We start from the raw sequence: 27480 nt of genomic DNA on the forward strand, positions 1-27480 counted from the left end.
GAAATTTCGATTTTGACACCAGCACATATTCGCATCCCGTTCAGTCTACAGCAGAATTTAATGGGTTTATAGGTGCAGACTAATATGGTTAATCAGCATCTGAAAATCTGACAGTAGTGTGTGCTCAAAAAGACAGATACAAGTCATACTGCAAGTGAACGAGAGCTAGTGGCGCACATTTCACAGAAGATCTATTTTTAAATCGTTTTTCATCACTGAGAAACAGGAAAAGCCAGTCAGACAGATGAGGGAATCGAGACTCAGTGCGGATCTGCTGCACTTTCCTGTAAACATTGGGTTTCGTGAATTTTGTTGTTTCAACTGTGGATGTCGGCTCTGCAACGTTCACATTTGCATCACTTCCAGTGTTTTCCTCAGCTGAGATTCCAGACTCTGTTGTCTCAGTAGCAGAGGCACTGGGCTGTGGTTGTTTTGGACTTTGGTGATCACCTTGGGTTTGTCGATCCTTATCTGTTTCTGGAGTAAAGTAACTGTCAACGTTTGGTAATTTTTTGAGTTGCTCTTCAAGCTGGTGCTTTCTTTTTCTTTTCTGGTATCTGCTCTTAAATGTTCCCTTCATTGTAAACCTTCTGAAATTTTGTGAGGCCCCTGCGGATTGTGAGGCCCTAAGCTGTAGCTTATTTAGCCTAAATCCGGCACTGGGATCACCGTTACTCATCTCTGAAAATAGACAACAGACACGCAGCGTGTTAGAAGGACTAACAACAGCGGAATAATGGCCGAGAGATGGAAATGGGCAATGAATATGGTGATTGGCGGATTTCATTCAAAGGTTCAAAATGGCCGCCCTGTGATCAGGACAATATGTGGAGATGCCGGCGTTGGACTGGGGTAAACACAGTAAGAAGTTTAACAACACCAGGTTAAAGTCCAACAGGTTTATTTGGTAGCTTTTGTGGCTGAGAAAAGGTGTGGCTTTTGCTACCAAATAAACCTGTTGGACTTTAACCTGGTGTTGTTAACTTATTATCAGGACAATAACCAGAGACAGACAGAGCTTCACCCCCATAGTTCCAGTCTGAACACCAGAAACAGAGGCAGTGATCACTGTCTGCATAAGACCTAGAAACGGAGAAGTTGAAACAGTCAGTGGAATGGTATGAGGTCGAAAGTGACTCCGTCTCTCCGCCCATTTTTACATCTTCAAACAGTCGCTTCCTCGAGAAGGGAATCGTGATTTTTCATAAGTGATCAGAGAGCGCCCTTCCGTGGACAGCAATGCCGCATATTGGAAACAGATACACACACGGTCACCTGCAAAGACTGACACATATCTAGATAATAGAATCATAGAATTTGTACAGAACAGAAAAATGCCATTCGGCCCACCGATCTGTACCGATCACAAGCCTCCCAGGCCCTATTCCCGTAACCTCATACATTTACTCCTCTAATCCTCCTGATACTACGGTCAATTTAGCATAGCCAATCAAACTAACCTGCACATCTTTGGACCGTGGGAGGAAACCGGAGCAGCCGAGGAAACCCACACAGACACGGGGAGAGCAGATACACACACGGCCACGTGCAAAGACCAACACGTGTAAGGATATATAACCATATAGATACATGCCCAGACACTGACATCAATTCTAACGTCCCTCGTTATAAATCCAGAATTATTCTGTAGATTTCTGACACATTAGTCTGAGTTGCTAACTATGAAAATACACGAATAACTCCAACTCCGTGTTCACTAGAAGCCTCGTATACCGCACAGAATCAACAAAAGCATAGACACAGGGATAAGTAAACACAGTGATCGATTCTCAAACTGACCGACTCAAACATAGACACACAGACAATCACTGAGGAAGATAAACAAACAGATTAACACAGCCACTGACACACTCAAGAGAAGTGCACTCATTGACAATCTCAAAAACCCACTAGCTCCAGAGTAACTTACTGAACTGGAATTCCCGAGGGTCATGTCAGTGCGGCAATATCGTGTTAGATATTCATTGCGATGGAACTGCCCATTTTAACAACAGGAACAGCCAGAAATCTATTTCTCATCAATGGTGATCATTAATTGATGACTCAACAGTGGACACTTTTGGAGAATAAGCAATAATGGATGTATTTATTTTAACAGCCAAACACATATCATGTTAAAAGTTTATTTATTAATGTCACAAGTAGGATTACATTAATACTGCAATGAAGTTACTGTGAAAATCCCCTAGTCACCATACTCCGCCGCCTGTTCGGGTACACTAAGGGAGAAATTTAGCATGGCAATGCACCTAACCAGCATGTCTTTCAGACTGTGGGAAGAAACTGGAGCAAATCCACACAGACACAGGAAGAACGTGCAAACTCCTCAGACCCAAGCCAGGAATCGAACCCGAATCCCTGGCGCTGTGAGGCAGCAGTGTGCCACTGTGCCACCGTGCCATCCCGTGTGAGGTCGCTGTAGGTAAGATAGATTCCCCACCCATTCTCGAGGTTGCCAGATCGGATGTTTGGGACACAGGAGGACAACACAAGGAGACTGCTTCAGGTATAGGTGATTAATTCTCCTCTGTTATATTCCACACTCTGTGGAAAGTTGTGGAGTTAATATCATATATAATTCAGAAATAATGAGGAGATGCTTTATCCGATTAAACCCGTTTTGTAAATTCCATTTGAAATCAATTGCATAAATAAATATATGCTTACGTTGAAAACTATATTGGGAAGCTATATCCAATACTTCATGCCATTGGGTCAGTGAAACGTTGTTACCTAAAGCAAACTGTACATGGATTCCACAGAAACGCCTTCTTCCAATGGGGATTGGACAATGACTTGAAAGGGAGAAAAATCAGCTTCATGGAATGAGAGGAGGAAATTGAAATGAGAACAAAGAACAGTGCAGCACAGGAACAGGCCCTTCGGCCCACCAAGCCCGCACCAACACGTCAGTTTGGTAACTCGTCATAAAATAACTGGCAGAGGCATGGTGGGTCGAAGGGCCTCTTATTGTTCTCTGCCATTGTCAACCATATTCAATCATTGCAACAATCTGAAGTCCCTCTCTGCTTCAAGAAGACGCCCATCATCCCGGTACCTAAGAAAAATCAAGCAGCATGCCTTAATGACTATTGGCCGGTGGCTCTGACATCCATCATTATGAAGTGCTTTGAAAGGTGTGTCATGGCACGAATCAATTGCAGCCTCCCGGACTACCTGGATCCACTACAGTTGCCTATCGGCGCAACAGGTCCACAGCAGACGGCATTTCCCTGGCCTTGCACTCAACCCTGGATCACCTAGATAACAAGGACACAGTCATATTTATTGACTATAGCTCAGCCTTCAACACTATTAAACCACGAAACTCATCTCCAAACTCCGTGACCTGGACCTCGGCACCTCCTCTGTGACTGGATCCTGAACTTCCTAACTCACAGACCATAATCTGTAAAGATAGGCAACAACACCTCCTCCACAATCATCCTCAACACCGGTGCCCCACAATGCTGTGTTCTCAGCCCCCTACTATACTCCTTATATACCTATGACTGTGTGGCCAAATTCCCCTCCAATTCGATTTTCAAGTTTGCTGACGATGCCACCGTAGTGGGTCGGATCTCAAACAATGATGAGAAAGAGTACAGGAATGAGGTAAAGAATCTGGTGAACTGGTGCAGCAACAATAATCTCTCCCTCAATGTCAACTAAATGATGGAGATTGTCATCGACTTCAGGAAGCGTAAAGGAGAACATGTCCCTGTCTATATCAACAGGGACGAAGTAGAAAGGGTCGGGAGCTTCATGTTTTTAGGTGTCCGGATCACCAACTATCTGTCCTGGTCCCCCCATGACGACACTATAGTTAAGAAAGCCCACCAACACCTCCACGTCCTCAGAAGACGAAGGAAATTTTGCACATCAGCTACGACTCTCACCAACTTTTACAGATGTACCATAGAAAGCATTCTTTCTGGTTGTATCACAGCTTGCTATGGCTCCTGCTCTGCCCAAGACTGCAAGGAACTACAAAAGGTCGTGATTGTGCCCAATCCATCACACAAACCAGCCTCCCATCCATTGACTCTGTCTATACTTCCCGCTGCCTCGGCAAAGCAGCCAGCATAATTAAGGACCCCACGTCCCCGGACATTCTCTTTCACCTTCTTCCTTCGGGAAAAAGATACAAAAGTCTGAGGTCACGTACCAACCGACTCAAGAATAGCTTCTTCCCTGCTGCTGTCAGACTTTTGAATGGATTTACCTTGCGTTAAGTTGATCTTTCTCTATACCCTAGCTATGACTGTGACAATGCAAAGTGCACACTCTCACTTCCTTCTCTATGAACGGTATGTTTTGTCTGTATAGCGCGCAAGAAACAATACTTTTCACTGTACGTTAATACATGTGACAATAATAAATCAAATCAAATCAAAGTCATTCTTGGATCAATATGTCTACAGCAGTCCCAACGAGTGTTGCAACATTTCCAGAGAGTCCCATTGGGTCCTACGGACGCCAGCAGTTTCTGTAGTGTAATGGTGGTTGCATTCGCCTCACACACGGAAAATCCCTCGTTCAAAACCATGCCGAAATATTATTAAAATTTGTTCGTTAAGGTGAGGCAAGTTTACATGATTGAAATTTATTGCTGAACATTATCCGAAACTCAATATTAAAGCCATGTTATTTTTGCTCTGACCTCGGCCTCAAAATCTTTCAGCAAAATCAGAGATCTTGTATTTTTATGATGCAATGAGAGGAAATAGATGTTCCTGTTTTGACACCGTGGACATATCAGCAACTCATTCAGTCCACAACAGAATTTAATGGCTTTGTTGATGCAGACTAACAAAGTGAATCATCATCTGAACCATGTCTAATAGTATTGTGTGCTCAAAAAGGCAGACACAAGTGAAACTGTAACTGAACTAGAGGAAATGACGCACATTGCGCGGAACCATTATTTTAACATCGTTCTTCAGAGTAAAGAAATAGGGAAAACCACTCAGACAGTTGAGGAAATCGAGAATTAGTGCGGATCTACTGGACTTTCCTGCAGCTGAGTGGAATTTAGACGTCTGAGTGTTTCACACACAGAATAAAGAGGGATCAAGTATAACTAACAAGTCATTCTTAAATCTATTCCCTTGAAAGATATTTGATTTTGTTTAAAAGCTGATTGTGGTCAATCTCAATTAAGCACCGTGACATGTGACTCGATTCATGTTTGCAATTCAATATTGTCTACTTCGGAGATATTTCATTCAGAATGAGGAGATATGTAATTAATAATAATATATTAATATTAAACATTGAACAACGAAAAAATACTGGGTAGAACTGGTTGAAATTATTCGAAGGAAAATGAGAATGATGCATTAATGATTGAGCAGAAATCATTGCTCCCTTAGATATTTGCCGGATGACCGCTTTTAAAGGTTGAAGTTCAAGATAAGTTGAGAAATCAGGTTGAAAGAAACGGTTTTTGTCTTGTATTGAGTGACATGGGCTCTCAGTATAACCATTCAAACCTGCAGCAACACAGTCGAGTTGAACATTGTGGCCAGGCCAATTGGCGGCGCTATGCTATCAGTTGTTTCTGTAGTGTAGTGGTTATCACGTTCGCCTCACACGCGAAAAGTCCCCGGTTCGAAACCGGGCAGAAACATTAATTATAGTTCTTCATTTAGCGTGAGGGAAGTTTTGCATGGTAGTTGTTGCTGAACATTGTCCGATTCTCCATGTTGTAATCATGTTGTCTTTGCTCTGAACTCGGCCACAAATGCTTTCAGCAAAATCAGAAATGCTGTGTTTTAAGACGCAATGAGGAAATCATAGAATCCCTACAGTGCAGAAGGAGGCCATTCGGCCCATCGAGTCTGCACCGACCACAATCCCACCCAGGCCCTACCCCCACATATTTACCCGCTAATCCCTCCAACCTACGCATCTCAGGACTCTAAGGGGCAATTTTTAACCTGGCCAATCAACCTAACCCGCACATCTTTGGACTGTGGGAGGAAACCGGAGCACCCGGAGGAAACCCACGCAGACACGAGGAGAATGTGCAAACTCCACACAGACAGTGACCCGAGCCGGGAATTGAACCCAGGACCCTGGAGCTGTGAAGCAGCAGTGCTAACCACTGTGCTACCGTGCCGCCCCGCTATGCTATCAGTTGTTTCTGTAGTGTAGTGGTTATCACGTTCTGTAGTGTGCCCCGCGGCACGGTAGCACAGTGGTTAGCACTGCTGCTTCACAGCTCCAGGGTCCTGGGTTCGATTCCCGGCTCGGGTCACTGTCTGTGTGGAGTTTGCACATTCTCCTCGTGTCTGCGTGGGTTTCCTCCGGGTGCTCCGGTTTCCTCCCACAGTCCAAAGATGTGCGGTTAGGTTAGGAAATAAATGTGTGTATTTTGACACTGTGCGCATATTAGCAACTTGTTCAGTCCATAACAGAATATAATGGTTTTACAAGTGCAGACGAACATAGTTAATCATCATCTGAAACATGTGTCATAGTCGTGTGTGCTCATAAAGACAGACACAAGTGAAACTGTAACTGAACGAGAGGAAATGGCGCACATTTCCCGGAAGCATATTTTAAAAATTGTTCTTCATTATAAAGAAATGGGGAAAAATCACTCAGGGAGATGAGTAAATCGAAACTCAGTGTAGATCTGCTGGACTTTTCTATAGATGAGCGGGATTTAGGCGCCAGAATGTTTCACATGCAGAATAAAGAGGGATCAAGTATAACTAGCAAATCATTATTAAATCTTTTCCCTTTTAGGATGTTTGATATTGTTTAAAAGCTGACGGTCTCAAATAAGCACCATGGAATGTGTATTACCCAGTAACTCGATTTCTTTTATTGGTCAGTAATGTTTGCAATGCAATGTTGCATATTCCCGAGATATTCAACTCAGAATGAAGATGTATGTATTAAATACATGGATTCATATTTAATATTGAAAACGAAACAAATATTGAGTAACTCGCCAACGTTTCGAGTTTGGATGACCCTTCATCAGAGCTAAGGGCAAAGAAAATCAGACAAGATTTATATTATGAGGGTGGAAGGGGGGGGTGCTGTAATTGGACAAGGGGAATGAAAAGGAGAATGCAGAAGGCTGAGAGAGGTGTGAAAAGTGTTAATCAGAATGGTAGAGCAGAGGTACAGATGGTTTGCCCTGAATGGAGGGGGGGAGGGGGAGTTGGTGGGGGGGAGGGGGCGGGTGTGGGCGAGAAGGAGAGCAGGGATGAAGAAGTTGAAAAATGGAAGTGAGAAAGAAATATGATAAAATGGATGAATGAGATGAAAAGAAGAAACAAAATGAAATAAAATAAATGGAAATGGGGTGAAGGTGGAGGGGAGAATCATGGTCTGAAGTTGTTGAACTCAATATTCAGTCTGGAAGGCTGTAAAGTGCCCAATCGGAAGATGAGGTTCTGTTCCTCCAATTTGCATTGGGGTTCACGAGAACATTGGAAAAGGCCAAGGACGGACATGTGGGCAGGAGAGCAGGGTGGTGTTTTGAAGGGGCAAGTGACAGGAAGGTCTGGGTCCTGCTTGCAGATGGACTGAAGGTTTTCAACAAAGTGGTCACCCAATTTGTGTTTGGTCTCTCCGATGTAGAGTAGACTGGATTGGCAGCAGCGAATTGAATAGACCAGGTTGAAGAAGGTGCATGTGAAGCGCTGCCTCACTTGAAAGGGGTGTTTAGAACCCGGGAAGTGAATAGGGAGGAGATAAAGCGGCAGGTGTTGCACCTTCTACGATGGCATGGGAAGGTGCCATGGGTAGAGGATAGGATGTTGGTTGGATGGAGGCATGAACCAGGGTATCCCAGAGAGAACGATCCTTGTGGAATGCTGGGAAGTGGGCGGGGGGCTGAGGGGAAGATGTGTTGGGTAGTGGCATCATGCTGGAATTGGCAGCAATGGCAGCAGATGATCCTTTGAATGCGGAGGCTGGTTGGGTGAAAAGTGAAGACAAGGGGAACCTTGTCCTGGTTCTGAGAGGAAGGGGAGGGAGTGAGAGCAGTGGCTCGGGGGATGGGTGGACAGGGGCAAGAGCCCTGTCAACAACAGTGGGTGGAAAACCACAACTGGTGAAGAAGAAAGACATATCTGCAACGCTATTTAGGAAAGTGGTAAGATCAGAACAGATGCAGCGGAGGTGAAAGAATGAAGAGAATGGGATGGAGTCCTTTCAGGATGTGGGGTGTGAAGAGCTGCAGTCAAGATAGTTGTGGGAGTTGGTGGGCTTGTAATAGATACTGGTGGATAGTCAAACCATGAGAACCTGCAGCAACACAGCAGAGTTGAACCTTGCAGACAGGTCGATTGGCTGCGCCTAACTGCTGGTAGTTTCTGTAGTGTAGTGGCTATCATGTTTGCCTAACACGTAAGAAGTCCCTGGTTCAAAACCAGACAGAAACTTTATCATTTCAGGAAGTATGCATGATTTTGGTTATTTGCTGAACATTATCCAATTCTCGATGTTGTCGCCATGTTATCTTTGTTTTGACTTCGGTCTCAAATGCTTTCAGGAAAATCAGAAATGGTGCATTTTAAGATGTCGTTGCAGGAAAGAAATGTTTGTATTTTGACACCGTGCATATATTAGCAACTTGTTCAATCCATGAAACATGTCGAATAGTAGTGTGTGCTCATAAAGACAGACACAAGTGATACTGTAACTGAACTAGAGGAAGTGGTGCACATTGCACAGAAACATCTTTTTAAAATCGTTTTCATAATAATATAGGGAAAACCATTCATGCTGTTGAGGGAATCGAGGCTCACTGCAGATCTACTGGACTTTCCGATAGATGAATGGGATTTAGGCGCCAGCATATTTCACACCCAGAATAAACTAACTGATCATTCTTAAATCTCTTCCCATTAAACATATTTGATTTTGTTGATAAACTGACTATGGTCAATCTCAAATAAGCATCATGGGAAGTGCATTAACCAGTGACTCGATCTGTTTTGTTGGCCAGTTATAGTTGCAATTCAATGCTGCATATGTCAGAGATATTCAATTCAGAATGAGGAGATGCATAATAAATAAATGTATTGATGTTAAATGTTGAATAATGAACAGGGGTTCATTATCAGTTTTTGTTTCAGATTCTCGCATCCACAGTTTTTTGCTTTTATTTATTCGCTCTGACTTGAACCTCAAAATTTATTCAGAGCGATCGGAAATACTGGATTTTCATGAGAAGAAAAAGATGATGTGTGGGAGGAAACAGGAGCACCTGGAGAACGTGCGGACTCCGCACAGTCACCCCAAGCCGAGAAACAAACCTGAGTCCCTGGTGCTGTAATGGCTGTCCACAGAGAGAATGTGGACAACCTGTGGTGAACCATTGTTGGTTGCCACCAGGTAGTGCTGAGCCAGGGTCTGGCCAGTACTATGAGTCTGTAGATATGTTACTGTTGGGGTTAGGGTTGGGCTGTTCTACCTGTTAATATAGTCCTATGGTACACACCAGTTGGCTCCGCCTCCTGGGAGAGGTATAAAGGTCACTGCTCTGCCTGGTGGCCCTTTAGTCTGGGATTGTATATTGTATATCATAGAAGAAATCATAGAAACCCTACAGTGCAGAAGGAGGCCATTCGGCCCATCGAGTCTGCACCGACCACAATCCCACCCAGGCCCTACCCCCACACATTTACCCGCTAATCCCTCTAACCTACGCATCTCAGGACTCTAAGGGGCAATTTTTAACCTGGCCAATCAACCTAACCCGCACATCTTTGGACTGTGGGAGGAAACCGGAGCACCCGGAGGAAACCCACGCAGACACGAGGAGAATGTGCAAACTCCACACAGACAGTGACCCGAGCCGGGAATCGAACCTGGGACCCTGGAGCTGTGAAGCAGCAGTGCTAACCACTGTGCTACCGTGCCGCCCCGTAGCTCTGTTATTGTTGGCAATAAAAGCCTTTATTTCCCGAGTACATCTTGCCTCCCGTGTGATATATCGCGCATCACAACCATGAGCAGTATTTTCCCCTGGTTTCATTCCCTCACCCTGCAGTATAAATATCTTCCACTTTCTATGTCTTTTTGCTTTGACAAAGGGTCATCTGGACTCAATATTGCAAATATCTCTGACATTAAGTGATGTCCATCTTTGTGCGGGGCAAACGTGCTCCATTTGGCCAGAAGGTGAAGAGTCGGAACAGATGTGCCCCTAACAAAGATGACGACGATGTGGGGGCGGGGCTTTGGGCGGTGCACGCAGGGCGGTGCACGCAGAACGCTGAGGCGGTTGGGATCGCACATGCGCGCATTGCAGCGGGAGCGTTTTGTTGACGGAAGTGTGCGGCTTCTTCTCTTGATCTGAATCAGATTTGAAAGCGGGGGACGGTTAACGGTCGGCGGCGTTGTCATGGCGGCAGGGGCGGGGCTTGTCCACGGCGCGCGCTGGCACAAGTGGACCCTCGAGCTTAACTTGAGCGGCAGCAGCAGGTGCGGAGGCCGCGCGGGAAGCCGGGGGCTCGAGAAGGAGGCAAGCCGGGTCAGCCCGTCTCTCCTGAGGGGAGGCCACCGCACACTGACCCGGGGATGTGGCACCAACCCAAAACTTCCCAACCCCGGGTTTTTCACGCCTCTTTTACCCCTCACCGAGCTCCTCAGCACAAAGCAGCCCCTCAAATCCCCCAGGTCATGACCCTGAGATGCCCTTTTGGTTTCAGCCCCTCCACCTGATCAGGTGCCAACTGCGGTGGTGGTTGGAGGAACGATTGCTCGTTTCCAGGGCCGGGTGCTGAACTGGATCTCTCTCAATGTCCCGCAGTGTTTGTTTTCAAGATACAATTTGGTACATCTGGTGATTTGTCACTTTGTCCCTAAATGGAGGGCAAGTGGATTGGCACCCTGATTATCAATTGACACTAATCCACTTCTGCATCTCTCCATTCCCCTGGCAGTTCAGTGGACACAACGGCAGTGTGTGTCCGAGGTTTGCCCAAGCTTTAGTTCGTGCTGGCACTATTGCCACCACGTTGGGGTCCTCAACAGAGAGACTCCCTCTTTAAAGAAGGTCTTGAAAGGGTGACCAATTTGTGTTTTCTGTTTCTCACAGGAGCCGTGATCAACAGTGTGGCCAGAGAGACTCCATATGCCCAGTCGCATATTCGGACAAACAGCTGCCAGACATCTGTGTCCAAGAAACAGACTGGATCCTGGTTGAGAAAGTAAGTTGGATTTGAATGTGTCTTTAGTGTGTGACTGACAACGCCCCTGGTTTGTCCACAGTGGTGAAGTACCTTGGTGAACCACAGCAGCCTGTGTGATAAAGGGTTAATCATCATGCTTACTTCAAGGCCTGGGTATAAGATCAGTATATGGCCTCCCCTAACCGGCCCCCTTTACTGATACCCTGCTCACTTTCTGTTTTCAGCGCTGCTGGGACATTGCCTTGGGCCCATTGAAACAGCTGCCCATGAATCTGTTCATCATGTACATGGCTGGCAACACCATCTCCATCCTCCCTATCATGATGGTGTGCATGATGGCCTGGAGACCCATACAGGCCTTGATGTCCATGTCTGCAAGTGAGTATTGTATCGAATCTGCAGCTCAGAAACAGCTCTGAACCGGCATCACTTGAATGTAGCTTAGAATAGAGTTCTGGGAGTTGGGTAATTAAGGGAGTTAGAGAAGAAAGGGAAAGAGGTGCTGTTTTGCTTTCTAACTTTCTCAGCCGTCAGGAAGTGATCTTACTCTTCGACAGGAGAAGAAGCTAGATTTTTGGTGAGGATCTGCGAAGTGACTACGGTTTATTCTATTCTTAAGGATTAAAAAAGTACAGCAACTGGTGGTAAGGTTAATAAAATACTTAAAAACTAAAATACTTGAAAACAAAAATAAAATATGTAATTAGGTAAAATAATTAAACAGTTTATTCGCACACATTAAAGATGTGTCACAGCTGCAGCATGTGGGAGCTCCTGGCTGTCAGTTTGATCCAGGGCAACCATGTCTGCAGTAAGTGAAGTTCAAGCAGCTCTGGTTCAGAGTTTATGAGCTGGAGGCTGAACTACAGACACTGCAATGCATCAGGGAGGGGGAAAGTTACCTGGATTCTTTGTATCAGGGAGCAGTCACACTTCTTGGCACAGGGTCTGCTGATTTGGTCAGTGGTCAGGAACAGGAGAGTGAGACAGATAAGGGAACTCACAGACAGGAGCCTTAGCCTTTAACATTGTCCAGCCAGTTTGAGGTATTTTCAGCTTGTTTGGATGAATGGGAGCTGCAGGATGGATGAACCAATTACCCATGGCACTGTGGTACAGGAAGCCATTCTAGTGAGGGGAGCAAAAAGGAATGCAGTGATAATGGGGGACAGTATAGTGAGAGGGATTGGCACATTCTCTGCAGTAAAGAATGTGAATCAAGGCAGCTGTGGTGCCTGTCTGGGGCCGGGGTTCAGGACATCTGATCAGGGCTGGAGAAGAAATTTCAGTGGGGAGGGGAAGGTTCCAGTTGTCCTCGTCAATGTAGGTATAAACAACAGAGATAAAGAAGGAGATTTTCAGTGTCGATATGAGGACCTAAGCACTAAATTAAGAAGCAGAACCTCAATGGTTATAATCTCTGAATTATTACCTGAGCCACATGCTAATAGGTATAGGACAGATCAGATCGGAGGGATGAATGCGTGACTGAAAGGCTGCGTTAAAGTTTATTTATTAGTGTCACAAGTAGGCTTACGTTAACACTGCAATGAAGTTACTGTGAGAATCCCCGAGTCGCCACACTCCAGTACATGTTCGGGTACACTGAGGGAGAATTTAGCGTGGCCAGTGCACCTAACCAGCACGTCTTTCAGACTGGGAGAAAACCGGAGCACCCGGAGAAAACCCACACAGATACAGGGTGAACGTGCAAACTCTGCACAGATAGTGACCCAAGGGGTGGCATAGTGGTTAGCACTGCTGCCTCACAGCGGCAGGGACCCAGGTTCAATTCCAGCCTCGAGTGACCGTGTGTGTGGAGTTTTCATGTTCTCTGTCTGTCTGCGTGGGTTTCCTCCGGGTCCTCCGGTTTCCTCCCACAGTTCAAAGATGTGCGGGTTAAATTGATTGGCTATGGTTCGTTGTCCCATAGTGTCAGGGGGACTAACAGAGTAAATACGTTGTGTTACAGGGATAGGGCCGGGGTGGGATTATGGTCGGCGCAGAAGCGATGGGCTGAATGGCCTCCTTCTGAATTGTAGGGATTCTAAGCCAGTATAGAACCGAGTCCCTGGTGTTGTGCGGCAGCAGTACTAACCACTGTGCCACCCTAACTGGTGTGGAAGGTGGGTTCTGGTTCATGGGACACTGACATCAGTACTGGGTAAAGTGGGATCTGTGCCGTTGGGACAGTCAACACCTGAACTGTGCTGGGGCCGGTGTTCTTGCGAACCCCATGATGAGGAAAATAGAGACGGTTTTAAACTAAATAGTGGACAAGGAATCAAATTTGGGGCAAGGAATCAAATTTATATGAATGACTGGATGAAGGGATGTTTGGCAAATTTGCCGATGACACACAGATAGATGGAAAGTAAGTTGTGAAGCGGACATACAGAGAGTACAGAAAGATAGAAAGGTTAAGTGAGTGGGGAAATATCTGGCAAATGGAGTAGAATGTGGGCAAATTTGAAATTGTCCATTTCGGCAGGAAGAATGAAAAAGAAGCATTTTGTCTAAATTTTGAGAGATTGCAGAGCTCAGAGATTCAGAGGGATCGAGTCATAGAGGTTTACAGCATAGAAACAGGCCCTTCGGCCCAACTTGTCCATGCCGCCCTTCCTTTTTTAAAATCCCGAACCTAATCCCAATTGCCCGCATTTGGCCCATATCCCTCTAAACCCATCGTACCCATGTAACTATCTAAATGCTTTTTTAAAGACAAAATTGTACTTGCCTCTGCTACTACCTCTGGCAGCTTGTTCCAGACATTCACCATCCTCTGTGTGAAAAAATTGCCTCTCTGGACACTTTTGTATCTCTCCCCTCTCACCTTAAACCTATGCCCTCTAGTTTTAGACTCCCCTACCTTTGGGAAAAGATATTGACTGTCTAGTTGATCTGTGCCCCCTCATTATTTTATAGACCTCTATAAGATCACACCTCAGCCTCCTACGCTCCAAAGAAAAACGTCCCAGTCTATCTATCCTCTCCTTTTAACTCAATCCATCAAGTCCCGGTAGCATCCTGGTAAATCTTTTCTGCACTCTTTCTAGTTTAATAATATCCTTTCTATAATAGGGTGACCAGAACTGCACACAGTATTGCAAGTGTGGCCTTACCAATGTCTTGTACAACTTCAACAAGACATTCGAACTCCTGTATTCAATGTTCTGACCAATGAAACCAAGCATGCCGAATGCCTTCTTCACCACTCTGTCCACCTGTGACTCCACTTTCAAGGAGCTATGAACATGTACCCTCAGATCTCTTTGTTCTGTAACTCTCCCCAACGCCCTACCATTAACTGAGTAAGTCCTGCCCTGGTTCAATCTACCAAAATGCATCACCTCGCATTTGTCTAAATTAAACTCCATCTGCCATTCGTCAGCCCACTGGCACAATTGATCAAGATCTGGGTGTCTGAGTGCATAAATCACAAAAGTCTAATATGCAGGTACAGCAAGTAATTAGGAAAACTAATAGAATGTTATCATTCATTGTGATGGGAATTAAATACAGAACTTGGGAGGTTATGCTTCAGTTGTACAGGTCACTAGTGAGACCACATCTGGAGTACTGTGTGCAGTATTGGTCACCTTATTTAAGGAAGTGTGCAAGTATGCTGGAGACAGTTCAGAGACGGTTTACCAGACACTGATACCTAAAATGGATGTGTTGTGTTATGAGGAAAGGTTCTCACATGTTCCTGAATTTCCTGCTTTTCCATTCTCGCTCTCAGTCTTTCGGGTCCTGGGGAATTCGAATCAGCACCGGCTGCAGCGTCTCATCTACTTCATCGGCAACCTGCTGGGGTTGGCCCTGGCCATCTACAAGTGCCAGGCAATGGGGCTGCTGCCCACACACGCCTCTGACTGGCTGGCATTCATCCAGCCGCCCCAGGTGAGATCCGCACTCTGTATGTGAGGGGGAGCCAGGAAAATAGGAAGAGGAAACCATTCAGGGCTGTGGAGCCTGAGAGGTTGAGTAGATTGGGCCCAATTCTTTTTATTCATTCGTGGGATATGGGCACCACTGGCTGGTCAGCATTTATTGTCCATCCCTCGTTGCTCTTGGAGGGCAGTTGAGAGTCAACCACAGGAAATCTGCCGCCCTTACCTGGTCTGGCCTACATGTGACTCCAGAGCTACAGCAACGTGGTTGATGCTCAACAGCCCTCGGGCAACTAGGGATGGGCAATAAATGCTGGCCAGTCAGAGACGCCCATGTCCCACAAATGAACAAAAACAAATGAGGGATGGGGGAAGAGTGCAGGGAAAGTGGGGATGTCTTTGGGAATTGAAGAATGGGGAGGAGTGCGGGGAAAGTGGGGATATCTATGGGGAGGAGTGTGCGGAAAGTGGAGATATCTTTGGGAATTGAGGGATGGAGAGGAGTGCAGGGAAAGTGGGGATATCTTTGGGAATTATGGGATGGGGAGGAGTGTGCAGAAAGTGGGGATATCTTTGGGAATTGAGGGATTGGGAAGACTGCAGGGAAAGTGGAGATGAGGTTGATGATGAATAGTGGAGCAGGCTCGACAGAAGCTATTCCCACTCCGATTCTTACCACCTTCTTCTTTCACACAGAGAGTGGAGAACACGGGCGGGGGCCTGGTCCTGTGATGGTCCCACTCTCCTACTATCGCTCGCTGAGACACGGCCTGAGGACGATCGACACCGGATACAACCTGCCGTCTGGCTAACCTGGGACCAGGCTTTCTGTAGGTAACATGCCCTCCCATCACTGTCCCCTCCACACACACACAGAGATAGACACTGGCCTGTGTACCTGTGACCGATGTGGAATGGCCGGAGATATTGACAGCAGGGACTGTGTATTTTTTCACTGGGGATTCAGTTGTTTATCATGTTGACCCCCTTTGCTGAGCCTCGGATAAGGGACCTGTTGGAGTTGACGATGGGACTGGAAGTTCCTGGATCAGTCATTCCAGGCTTATCCTGGTGCCTCTCATTCTCTCTCTCACCCAGGTCAGAAGGTCACAGGTTTGTGTAACCTGTTCCTGAGATTCAAGCTGCTGTAACAGGTTCTCCCAGGGGTCCCTCAAACCGTCTCTGAAATTAAGTTCCCTGACTGTGTGTTGCATCGTGCCTTGTGGGATCTTGCTGTGCAGTCACCATCTCTTCCTACAGAACGGCAGGAGGGAACATCGAAAGGAGGGAATGATTTAGCTCCTGTGCTTGTTCTGGGCTGTTCCAGAGCACTCTGAATCAACACAGCAGCTTCCTGTTTCCAAAACACAGTCACTGCTGTTCACCTGGGAAACCCGGCAGGCACTGCACACAGCAGATCCCACAAACTGTCGGATAACCACCAAATGTTAGGCTGTTTGAAGGATAAAGATCGGCCCTCGGAAACCAGCGGGAGCTCTCCTTCGCTCCATCCAGTAGTGGCCGTGGGATTTTACTATCCACCTGACACAGCAGTGAGTGAGGAGGGGGGGGAGCTTGGTTTCACTTCCTCAGCACTGACAGCTGGAGGCAGGTGATTGACAGTGTAGTGTGTGCAGCTGTCTGTGTGCCCACCTGGGCGGCATGGTGGCACGGTGGTTACTCTCACAGCGCCAGGGCCCTGGGTTCGATTCCAGCCTTGGATAAATCATAGAATCCCGACAGTGCAGAAAGAGACCAATCGGCCCACCGAGCCAGCACCAACAACAACCCCACCCAGGCCCTATCCCCATAACCCCACGTATTTACACTGATAATATCCCCGACACTAAGGGGCAATTTAGCACGGCCAATCCACCTAAATCGCACGTCTTTGGAGTGTCGGTGGAAACCGGAGCAACTGGAGGAAACTCTCACAGACACGGGGAGAATGCACAAACCTCACACAACCTGAGGCTTGATTTGAACCCAGGTCCCTGGTTCTGTGAGGCAGCAGTGCTCCCCATTGTGCCGCCCCTGTGTCTGTGTGGAGTTGGCACGTTCTCCCCGTGTCTGCATGGGTTTCCTCCGGAGGCTCTGGTTTCCTCCCAAACTTCAATATGTGCTGGTTAGGTGGATTGACCATGCTAAATTGCTGCTTTATGTAACAAAATATGTAGATCAGAGTGATTAGTGGGGTAAATATATGGGGTTACGGGAATAGGGCCCGGGTAAGATGCTCTGTCAGAGAGTCAGTGCAGACTCAAAGGGCTGAATGGTCTCTTCTGCACTGTAGGAATTCTACGACTTTGTCTGTGAGCAGGCACGCTTGTGTCTATGACTGTGTGTGTCTATGTGGGTGTACACGCATTTCAGTTCATGTGTGTGTGTGTGTACCTGTGTGCGAGCACATACACGTTTGGTGTGTGCGTGCGTGTGTTCACTTTATTTAATGATTGTGTTTGAGTCGTTCCTCTTTGTGTGTGTTTGTGGGGGGGAGGGGGGTGCGGGGAGGTGGTCACTAATCCTCCCCCTCCCCATTCTGAGACCACACCCGAAGCAGGAGTGAACGGAAGAGGCCGGAGGCGAATCGATAACCTCGAGGTGAGTGAGGAAACAGTCAGTGTGAGTTTGATGCTGCTGTGAAGAATGTGCAATGTCTTTTCACTGATTCTGTAACTGTGGAAATAAAGTGTTTCAGCAAAATGGGATAAAAGCAAATTACTGCAGATACTGGAATCTGAAACCAAAAGAGAAAAGGGTTTGACAAAGGGTCATCAACGTCAGCTCTTTTCTCTCCTGACAGATGCTGCCAGACCTGCTGAGATTTTCCAGCGTTTTCTCTATTGGTTTCAGCAAAACGGGGCCTCCATGAAATGACAGGAGACAAAACCGAGACTCAGATTTCACTGACTCCACCAGCTTAAAGCTCTCTTGTTCCACTTTAAACTCTGCAACACTCTCACCTTTTCTCTCCCACAATATTCAGGCTTCAGTAACCTGAGCTGGTGGTTAAATAACCGTTCCCTATTTGCTGACTCATTTCACCATCACTCCTGTTCTTCCAGCGCAATCCTGATCCCCACTTCCACTGCTGAAGAACACTAACAGACATCCCTCCCTCCGTGTTCGAGTCTTCAAAGTTCACTTTTTCAGTTGGGTAGGGTTTCAATTGAGAATCATAACACATCCCATTTCCATCTCCTCGTGGTGTCTGGGCCAGATCAGGTGAATTTTCCACTAAAAGGTCTGTTTAATCCTTCTCCCCAAACTCCAGCATCTACAAGGCACAACTCTTGTGTCTAATTGAATAAGCTCCAATTTTCTGAATTAGTGCAGCTCCAACAACTCAGGAAGCTCAACACCATCCAAGACAAAGCAGCTTGATTGGCAATCCTTCTACAAACATCTACTCCCTCCAACATTGACTCACATGGCAGCTGGAGGTGTACCACCTACAAGATGCACTGCAAGCACTCACCAAGGCTTCTTTGACAGCATCTTGCAAACCCGCAACCTCGAGCACCTTGGAGAAGGGCAGCAAATGCATGGGAACATCATCACCTGCACGTTCCCCTCCAAGTCACTCACCATCTATACTCAGAGATTGATCACAATGTGAAATTCACTGCCACAGGAACTAGCTGGACAACTCATCGTTTAAAAAGAAAATGTGATGAGTACGTGAGGGAAAGGAGATTAGAAAGATGAGCTGAAAGGCTGAAATGAGGGAGATGGAATGGGAGGTGTCTTGTATGAAATATAAACACCAGCACAGACTAGTTAAACCGAACAATGTCTTTCTGGTCTGGATATTCATAGAATCCCTATAGTGTCGAAGGAGGCCATTCGGCCCATTGAGTCTGCACCCACCACAATCCCACCCAGGCCCTTTCCCCATAACCTCGTGCATTTACCCTAGCTAGCCCCCCTGACACTCAGGGCAATTTAGCATGGCCAATCCACCTAACCCACACACCTTTGGACTGTGGAAGGAAACCGGAGCAAACCCATGCAGACACGGGGAGAATGTGCAAACTCCACACAGACAGTGACCCAAGCCGGGATTCGAACCTGGGACCCTGGCACTGTGAGTCAGCAGCGCTAACCACTGTGTCACCATGTCGCCCAAGAATGAGAGAATTCTCTGTGATTCAATGTAATCTCTGACCGGTTCTTGATCAGTAAGTTCCACCATTTGCACTGCACCGGTCAGAGTATAACCTGATGCTGAGTAATCACACTGAGATTCTGTCATGTGTAAAATTACAAATTACAACATTGTCATTGAAATTGGTGCACAGAAATTTTCATCAATCAGATCCACTCTCAAAAATGTTCTCCCAAACAACGCACTCTCTCAGATCTTTTCAGCAAGGATCCACTTCCAGGATTTCAATCTCTCCTTTCACTATTCTTCTGCCTCAGATTATCACATGCACTCAAGCTTCCACACAATCTCTCAGGTACCCAGCCATATCACCAGAACACCACTGTTTCACAGGTGGTACCAAAGTCCCAACCTTAGGATTACTTCAGATTCTGGCTTTTTGCCAGCCAACTTCACCAGGTGTGTTGCCTTTAACTGGAAGCCTCTCTCTACACCTTTCTTTAACTTCAGGGAACAGTATCTTGTTCAGATTCCCTTTGACTTCAGTTTTCCTCAGACCTTTTTCATTCCCTGGTTTCTGGAACTATCTGTTCTTCAACTTCTGGGACTTTCTTTCTTGCCCTTACTCCATTGTTCTGCCTAATGGTTCTGGCAGTTTCCTCTTCAGCTAACTCAAAAATTATTTCTGACCCAAAATGGCCACTGGTTGCCAAGTCTTTCCTTACCTAGTCTTTACTTATGTGTGTTTTCACATTGTAAACTCTCTGAACACAATACAGGCACAGTTTGAAATGAAACCAAAACCCCATACATGCAAACACCTTTATTTAACATTAATCTATGAAAGTTTTAACCCTTCTGTACACAGAAACACCGAATTAAACTCACTTAAATGTATATCTTATTTCTAATATCCAACAATACAAATATAGGTTACTAAATCGACTGCTTGACAGAGAGAAACTAAAGCAAGATGAGTTTAGGGTTGGGCAAATTTTTAAACACATATTGACCCAATGGAAGCGAGGGAAACAGCAGAGGCAGCTGATCAGACTGTCTCAATCTTAGTGACAAAGGAGCTTCATGAGCTCCTCAGACTTGCTGTTGTCGGTGAGGATGGAGGAGAGAGGGAGAACCCTTCAAAAGGAACTAAAACAGAAAATGCTGGAACGGTAGGTTTTGTCTGCAAAGCGCACAATAAACAATACTTTTCACTGTATCCCAATACATGCGACAATAATAAATCAAACAAAAAATCAGATCAAAATAAGATACTGCAGATACTGGAAATCGAACCTCAAAACTGAGTGGATCTCTTCCCAAACTCAGAGCAGGTGAATAGCCTCTCCCCAGTGTGAACTCGCTGGTGTACAGGGATTCCCTGAACCACGTCTCACAGTAAAAGCAGCTGAATGCTCTCTCATTAGTGTGAACACGTTGATGAGACATCAGTTCTCTACAGCTTTTATAGCAGTTCTCACAGTCTGGGCATTTAAAAGGTCTCTCCCCAGAGTGAAGCGGGGGTGGTTGGAGGGTAGATTATGGAGTGAATCCCTTCCAAAAGTGTCCTGGACCAGAACCCATAAATTATGTTCGGAAGCCAGATTAGATCCAAACAAATTTTTCGATTTTGGCATAAATGTGAGGATCGGATGCTTCACTTCAGGAGTAATTCCACTGACAAATTAGGAATCTTTCATGGTAAAACAAACTTTATTTAACAACAGCTTGAATATAATTCCAAAAAATGAAGCAGCTTAACTATTAACAGTTGAACAATATTTAAAAGTGAAAGGAAACAACTTTAATTTCTAATTTAGCACAATTTCAGTTCCAAATATGCAACATTCCTCAGAGATGTAGATCCCACTTCAGTTACAGTGAGAAACCATAAATATACTTGCTATAATGAGTATAGACTGTCCTGAAGCTTTCAGAGAGAAGACAAGTCTTAGAGCAGCTTGTAGAAACCCTCCATCTTCAAACAGTCCCCGGTGTGCTTCCAGCTCTGACGGGTAACTGAAACTCTCCTCACGGTCTGCACATTTTCATGGTTTCTCCCTAATTTGAAATCCAATCACAACTTGTGAATTCGCTGGTGCGTCAGAAGATTCGATGAGGTAACGTATCCCTTCCCACACTGCAAGCAGGTGAACGGCCTCTCCCCAGTGTGAACCCGCTGATGTATTGCTAGTTTAGAGGACTGATTGAATCCCTTCTCACACACACAACAGATGAATGGCCTCTCCTCTGTGTGGATTCGCTGGTGTATTGCTAGGTTGGATGAGTGATTGAATCCTTTCCCACACACACAGCAGATGAATGGTTTCTCCCCAGTGTGAACTCGCTGGTGTGTCAGCAGAGTTGATGAGCGACTGAATCCTTTCCCACACACAGAGCAGGTGAATGGCCTCTCCCCAGTGTGAATTCGCTGGTGTGTGAACAAGGTGGCTGACTGAGCAAATCCCTTTCCACACTGGGAACAGGTGAATGGCCTCTCCCCAGTGTGAACTCGCTGGTGTTTCAACAAAGTAGATGAGTCAGCAAATCCCTTCCCACACTGGGAGCAAGTGAATGGCCTCTCCTGAGTGTGAGTTCGCTGGTGTATCAGCAGAGTGGATGAGTGAGAAAATCCCTTCCCACATTCAGAGCAGGTGAACGGTTTCTCCCCAGTGTGAACACGCTGGTGTATTGCTAGGTTGGATGACTGATTGAATCCCTTCCCACATTGGGAGCAGGTGAATGGCCTCTCCTCAGCATGAGTCCTCTGGTGTATATGTAAGCTGGATAACTGAGTGAATCCCTTCCCACACTGGGAGCAGGTGAATGGCCTCTCCCCAGTGTGACTGCGTCGATGAGTTTCCAGCAGGGATGGGTAATTGAATTCCTTCCCACAATCCTCACACTTCCATGCCATCTCCCTGTTGTGACTGCAATTATGTTCCCAAAGGCCAGATGATTGGTTGAAGTCTTGTCCACAAACAGAACACATGTACAGTTTCTCCCCACTGTGAGTGGTGCTTTTCTCTTCCAATTTCAAAATGCAATGATATTCAGGTTACAATAAATTGGCCGACTCATCAGATTCTGATATCATGTTTTGTTTCAGTTTCTCAACTGCAAATCTTCTTCTTGTGAACCCCTGTGAAATTGATTTAAAACAGAAAAAAGTGAGTGAGAAAGAACCCACAAAAACACAACGGTGGGTTGTGAAATTGAGCTGAATGAATCTGCTCATTTGTGGAGCTGCCGTGAGGAAAGGGTAACCAAGAAAGCTGCTGGATTGTCATACAAACCCAACTGGTTCACTGATATCCTTCAGGGAATGAAACCTGCCACACAGCCTGGGTCTACACAGGACTTTGGGAGGAGATAGAGAGAAGTAGGAGTGGCTGAGGTGAAGGCAAGGAATTTTATACATCTACAACTTGACAAGAACTTTGACAGAATCTCACAAACCCTCAACTCCACCAACTGGAAGGACCAAGATAGCAGATGGGTATAAACACCATCACCTCCGAGTTCCTCCAACCCACACACCATCCTGACTTATCTGACTTCCAGTACTAAACGAACAGAAATTTCTTTCATATAAATACTGGGAAGACTGAACCCACTGAACATTGGAGAGAGTGCAGAGAAGGTTTACCAGGATGTTGCCTGGTATGGAGGGTCTTAGCTATGAGGAGAGATTGGGTAGACTGGGGTTGTTCTCCTTGGAAAGACGGAGAATGAGGGGAGATCTAATAGAGGTATACAAGATTATGAAGGGTATAGATAGGGTGAACAGTGGGAAGCTTTTTCCCAGGTCGGAGGTGACGATCACGAGGGGTCACGGGCTCAAGCTGAGAGGGGCGAAGTATAACTCAGACATCAGAGGGACGTTTTTTACACAGAGGGTGGTGGGGGCCTGGAATGCGCTGCCAAGTAGGGTGGTGGAGGCAGGCACGCTGACATCGTTTAAGACTTACCTGGATAGTCACATGAGCAGCCTGGGAATGGAGGGATACAAACGATTGGTCTAGTTGGACCAAGGAGTGGCACAGGCTTGGAGGGCCGAAGGGCCTGTTTCCTGTGCTGTACTGTTCTTTGTTCTTTGTCTTCAGTCCCCTCTCCAATCTCCACTTGCTCGCCAACAACTCTATCCCTCTTCCTGGCAACATGTCTGACCTGAACCAGGCTGTTCACAACCCTGGTGAAATATTTCACCCCAAGATGAGCTTCCAGCCACATGTCCACATCATCATCACTATTTCCATCTCAGTGACATCGCCCGACTCCACCCCAGTCTCAGCTCATCTAGAATTCTCATCCATTCCATTCTGATGTGAAACTCAGGGGAATGGGAATATAGAGAGGGAATGGGACTGGCTGAATTGCTCCAAAGAGGGTTGGCATGGATTTGAGTTGCCAAATGGATTCCTTTTGTGTTGTAATGTCTCCATCAGTGGAAATAGGTAACGTTGACACAGTGCCTTTTATATATCAAGACGAGAAATAGGGATTCATAAATAACATAGCACGTACCATATAACTACATTAAACATATCTCTGTCCCAGGCGAATTTACTGTTCATTCAAACAGCCTTCTCCTGGGAAAACTCCCCCTTTAATTGTGAACATTAGGTAAGAGGCTATCCTATTAGCCAGATAAATAAATGCGACAACCTGAGGGAGCCAAAAGATGTCAATATCTTTGAGAAAGAAAAAGATACCTGGGCCTAATCCTGCTAATTCCGATGTTCGTCTGTAATCGTTCCAGAGTCTGCAGCCTCCCTGGATTCACTTCCTTTCCCTTCAGTAGCTGCAAGTCCCCAGTTTCCCCCAGAATGAGAAAAGAAATGGAAAGGGGGAAACATTGATTTCCTCCCAGATGTTGTCCAGAGGAGGGAGTTTCACTCTGAAAATCATCAACAAACTTCCGCATTGTGACGTCAATGGAGGCCTGCCTATATCAGCCAATAGGAACCAGCCTGCACCGCAGTGACATCCTCGGGTTCCAGTGCGCAGGCCCGGGGGCCGCGGAGACGGGAGCCCCGCCCCCACCCATTGTTCCCCTCCTCCTGCACCTCCTCCAGCCACGGTTTCCAGGCAACCGGCTGGCGGCTCCGGCCAGAGCGAGAAGCCGCTCGGTGATCTCCCCCTCCCCCCTCTTTCTCCGGCGGCTACGGCTCCAAAAAGAGACCGAGAACGACCGCTGGCGGCAGCCGCACTGCGCCTGCTCCGGACAGCTCGGCTCAGCAGCACTCTCTGCGCCTGCTCCGGACAGCTCGGCTCAGCAGCGCTCTCTGCGCCTGCTCCGGACAGATCGGCTCAGCAGCGCTCTCTGCGCCTGCGTGCTGGGCTGCCAGCTGAGGGAGTGGGGGAGGGGACTTTGCAAAATCTCCTCCCATCATTTTCTTCCAAGTCCCGCAGTTTGATTTGAAACAGAACAGCTTCTGTTTGTAGCTTCACCACAGACTCAAACTTCACACACAGACTCAAACTTCACCACAGACTCAAACTTCACACACAGACTCAAACTTCACACACAGACTCAAACTTCACCACAGACTCAAACTTCACCACAGACTCAAACTTCACACACAGACGCAAACTTCACCACAGACTCAAACTTCACACACAGACTCAAACTTCACCACAGACTCAAACTTCACACACAGACTCAAACTTCACCACAGACTCCAACTTCACACACAGACTCAAACTTCACACACAGACTCAAACTTCACACACAGACTCAAACTTCACACACAGACTCAAACTTCACCACAGACTCAAACTTCACCACAGACTCAAACTTCACCACACAGACTCAAACTTCACACACAGACTCAAACTTCACACACAGACTCAAACTTCACCACAGACTCAAACTTCACACACAGACTCAAACTTCACACACAGACTCAAACTTCACCACAGACTCAAACTTCACACACAGACTCAAACTTCACACACAGACTCAAACTTCACACACAGACTCAAACTTCACCACAGACTCAAACTTCACCACAGACTCAAACTTCACCACAGACTCAAACTTCACACACAGACTCAAACTTCACACACAGACTCAAACTTCACACACAGACTCAAACTTCACACACAGACTCAAACTTCACACACAGACTCAAACTTCACACACAGACTCAAACTTCACACACAGACTCAAACTTCACACACAGACTCAAACTTCACCACAGACTCAAACTTCACACACAGACTCAAACTTCACACACAGACTCAAACTTCACCAGACTCAAACTTCACCACAGACTCAAACTTCACCACAGACTCAAACTTCACCACAGACTCAAACTTCACACACAGACTCAAACTTCACACACAGACTCAAACTTCACACACAGACTCAAACTTCACACACAGACTCAAACTTCACACACAGACTCAAACTTCACACACAGACTCAAACTTCACACACAGACTCAAACTTCACACACAGACTCAAACTTCACCACAGACTCAAACTTCACACACAGACTCAAACTTCACACACAGACTCAAACTTCACCAGACTCAAACTTCACCACAGACTCAAACTTCACCACAGACTCAAACTTCACCACAGACTCAAACTTCACCACAGACTCAAACTTCATCACAGACTCAAACTTCATCACAGACTCAAACTTCACCACAGACTCAAACTTCACACACAGACTCAAACTTCACCACAGACTCAAACTTCACCACGGACTCAAACTTCACCACAGACTCAAACTTCATCACAGACTCAAACTTCACCACAGACTCAAACTTCACCACAGACTCAAACTTCACCACAGACTCAAACTTCACCACAGACTCAAACTTCACACACAGACTCAAACTTCACACACAGACTCAAACTTCACACACAGACTCAAACTTCACACACAGACTCAAACTTCACACACAGACTCAAACTTCACACACAGACTCAAACTTCACACACAGACTCAAACTTCACACACAGACTCAAACTTCACCACAGACTCAAACTTCACACACAGACTCAAACTTCACACACAGACTCAAACTTCACCAGACTCAAACTTCACCACAGACTCAAACTTCACCACAGACTCAAACTTCACCACAGACTCAAACTTCACACACAGACTCAAACTTCACCACAGACTCAAACTTCACCACGGACTCAAACTTCACCACAGACTCAAACTTCACCACAGACTCAAACTTCACCACAGACTCAAACTTCACACACAGACTCAAACTTCACACACAGACTCAAACTTCACACACAGACTCAAACTTCACACACAGACTCAAACTTCACACACAGACTCAAACTTCACACACAATCTCAAACTTCACCACAGACTCAAACTTCACACACAATCTCAAACTTCACCACAGACTCAAACTGCATCCTCTGGACAACATCTGTGAGGAAAACACTTTCTTTCTCCCCCTGGGAAATACAGAGACAGAGAAATTCTCTGGAACTGGAATTAGAGACAAATATACTGAGGGGGAAATGTTTGTGATTTTGTGGAACCTGTTTTATTGTCTGAGCTTTTTAAAGACAAATTTACTCTGTCTATTTAAATACTGTTTGTCTGTTAATGCATGATTCATTGATGTTGATTTTAATTTGATTATTGCAAGGTGAAATCTTTCCCTTTGTTTATTCCATTGGGTTTGTCTGGGAATTTGTTAATGTTAAGGTTATTGTATTCATAAGGATCATAACAACATTGATACATCTAGAGTTATTATAAGAACATCAGAACTAGGAGCAGGAGTGGGCCATCTGGCCCCTTGAGCCTGCTCCACCATTCAATAAGATCATGGCTGATTTTTTTGTGGACTCAGCTCCACTTACCCACCCACTCACCACAACCCTTAATTCCTTTACTGTTCAAAAATTTATCTATCCTTGCCTTAAAAACATTCAATGAGGTAGCCTCAACTGCTTCACTGGGCAGGGAATTACACAGATTCACAACCTTTGTGTGAAGAAGTTCCTCCTCAACTCAGTTGAGTTATAGAAGATCAGCCCTCATTCTTCGAAACTTTGAGAGAATAGAGGCCCAGTCTCCTCCGAGGAAACTTCCACCCTTCCATGGATTTGTCGAATGAACCCTTGCTCCACTCCCTCTATTGCAAGTGTATCCTTCCTTTAGTAAGGAGACAAAAGCTCCACACAATACTCCAGGTAATGCAGCAAGAGTGTGGGACAGTTATTTACAGCTTTCGGGGAACAAGATAGAAAATAATGCTTCATAGAAATTAACAACTGCCAATTGTAGATTCTATCCTTAAC

General features: G+C 46.0%; 2 protein-coding genes and 1 non-coding gene across 3 annotated transcripts; 2 read left to right on the forward strand and 1 right to left on the reverse strand.

The window, feature by feature from the left end:
- Window positions 1-5580: 5580 nt before the first annotated feature.
- trnav-cac (transfer RNA valine (anticodon CAC)) lies at window positions 5581-5653 on the forward strand. Its single transcript has one exon. It is a non-coding gene; the product is annotated as a tRNA-Val (tRNA).
- Window positions 5654-10296: 4643 nt separating this feature from the next.
- On the forward strand, window positions 10297-17778 carry LOC144488769 (ER membrane protein complex subunit 4-like). The gene is made up of 5 exons (XM_078206870.1): window positions 10297-10476; window positions 11093-11204; window positions 11411-11564; window positions 14929-15089; window positions 15776-17778. The coding sequence occupies exons 1-5, from the start codon at window positions 10397-10399 to the stop codon at window positions 15809-15811; spliced, it is 543 nt and encodes a 180-aa protein (XP_078062996.1). The 5' UTR covers window positions 10297-10396; the 3' UTR covers window positions 15812-17778.
- A 2218-nt stretch (window positions 17779-19996) lies between these two features.
- On the reverse strand, window positions 19997-24377 carry LOC144488774 (uncharacterized). The gene is made up of 2 exons (XM_078206875.1): window positions 23903-24377; window positions 19997-22329 (listed from the first exon to the last, which is right to left on the reverse strand). Exon 2 carries the CDS (start codon window positions 22177-22179, stop codon window positions 21265-21267), a length of 915 nt encoding a protein of 304 aa, XP_078063001.1. The 5' UTR covers window positions 22180-22329; window positions 23903-24377; the 3' UTR covers window positions 19997-21264.
- Window positions 24378-27480: the final 3103 nt, after the last annotated feature.

Source organism: Mustelus asterias, unplaced genomic scaffold, assembly GCF_964213995.1.
Source record: "Mustelus asterias unplaced genomic scaffold, sMusAst1.hap1.1 HAP1_SCAFFOLD_1851, whole genome shotgun sequence".
Lineage (NCBI taxonomy): Eukaryota > Metazoa > Chordata > Chondrichthyes > Carcharhiniformes > Triakidae > Mustelus > Mustelus asterias.

What these genes read in the sequence shown, in the direction of transcription:
- LOC144488774 (XM_078206875.1), bottom strand. Translation starts at nt 22,179, where the DNA reads ATGTGTTCTGTTTGTGGACAAGACTTCAACCAATCATCTGGCCTTTGG.
- LOC144488769 (XM_078206870.1), top strand. Translation starts at nt 10,397, where the DNA reads ATGGCGGCAGGGGCGGGGCTTGTCCACGGCGCGCGCTGGCACAAGTGG. An exon ending in AACTTGAGCGGCAGCAGCAG is followed by an intron (nt 10,477 to 11,092) that starts GTGCGGAGGCCG and finishes TGTTTCTCACAG; the next exon opens with GAGCCGTGATCAACAGTGTG. An exon ending in CATTCATCCAGCCGCCCCAG is followed by an intron (nt 15,090 to 15,775) that starts GTGAGATCCGCA and finishes TCTTTCACACAG; the next exon opens with AGAGTGGAGAACACGGGCGG.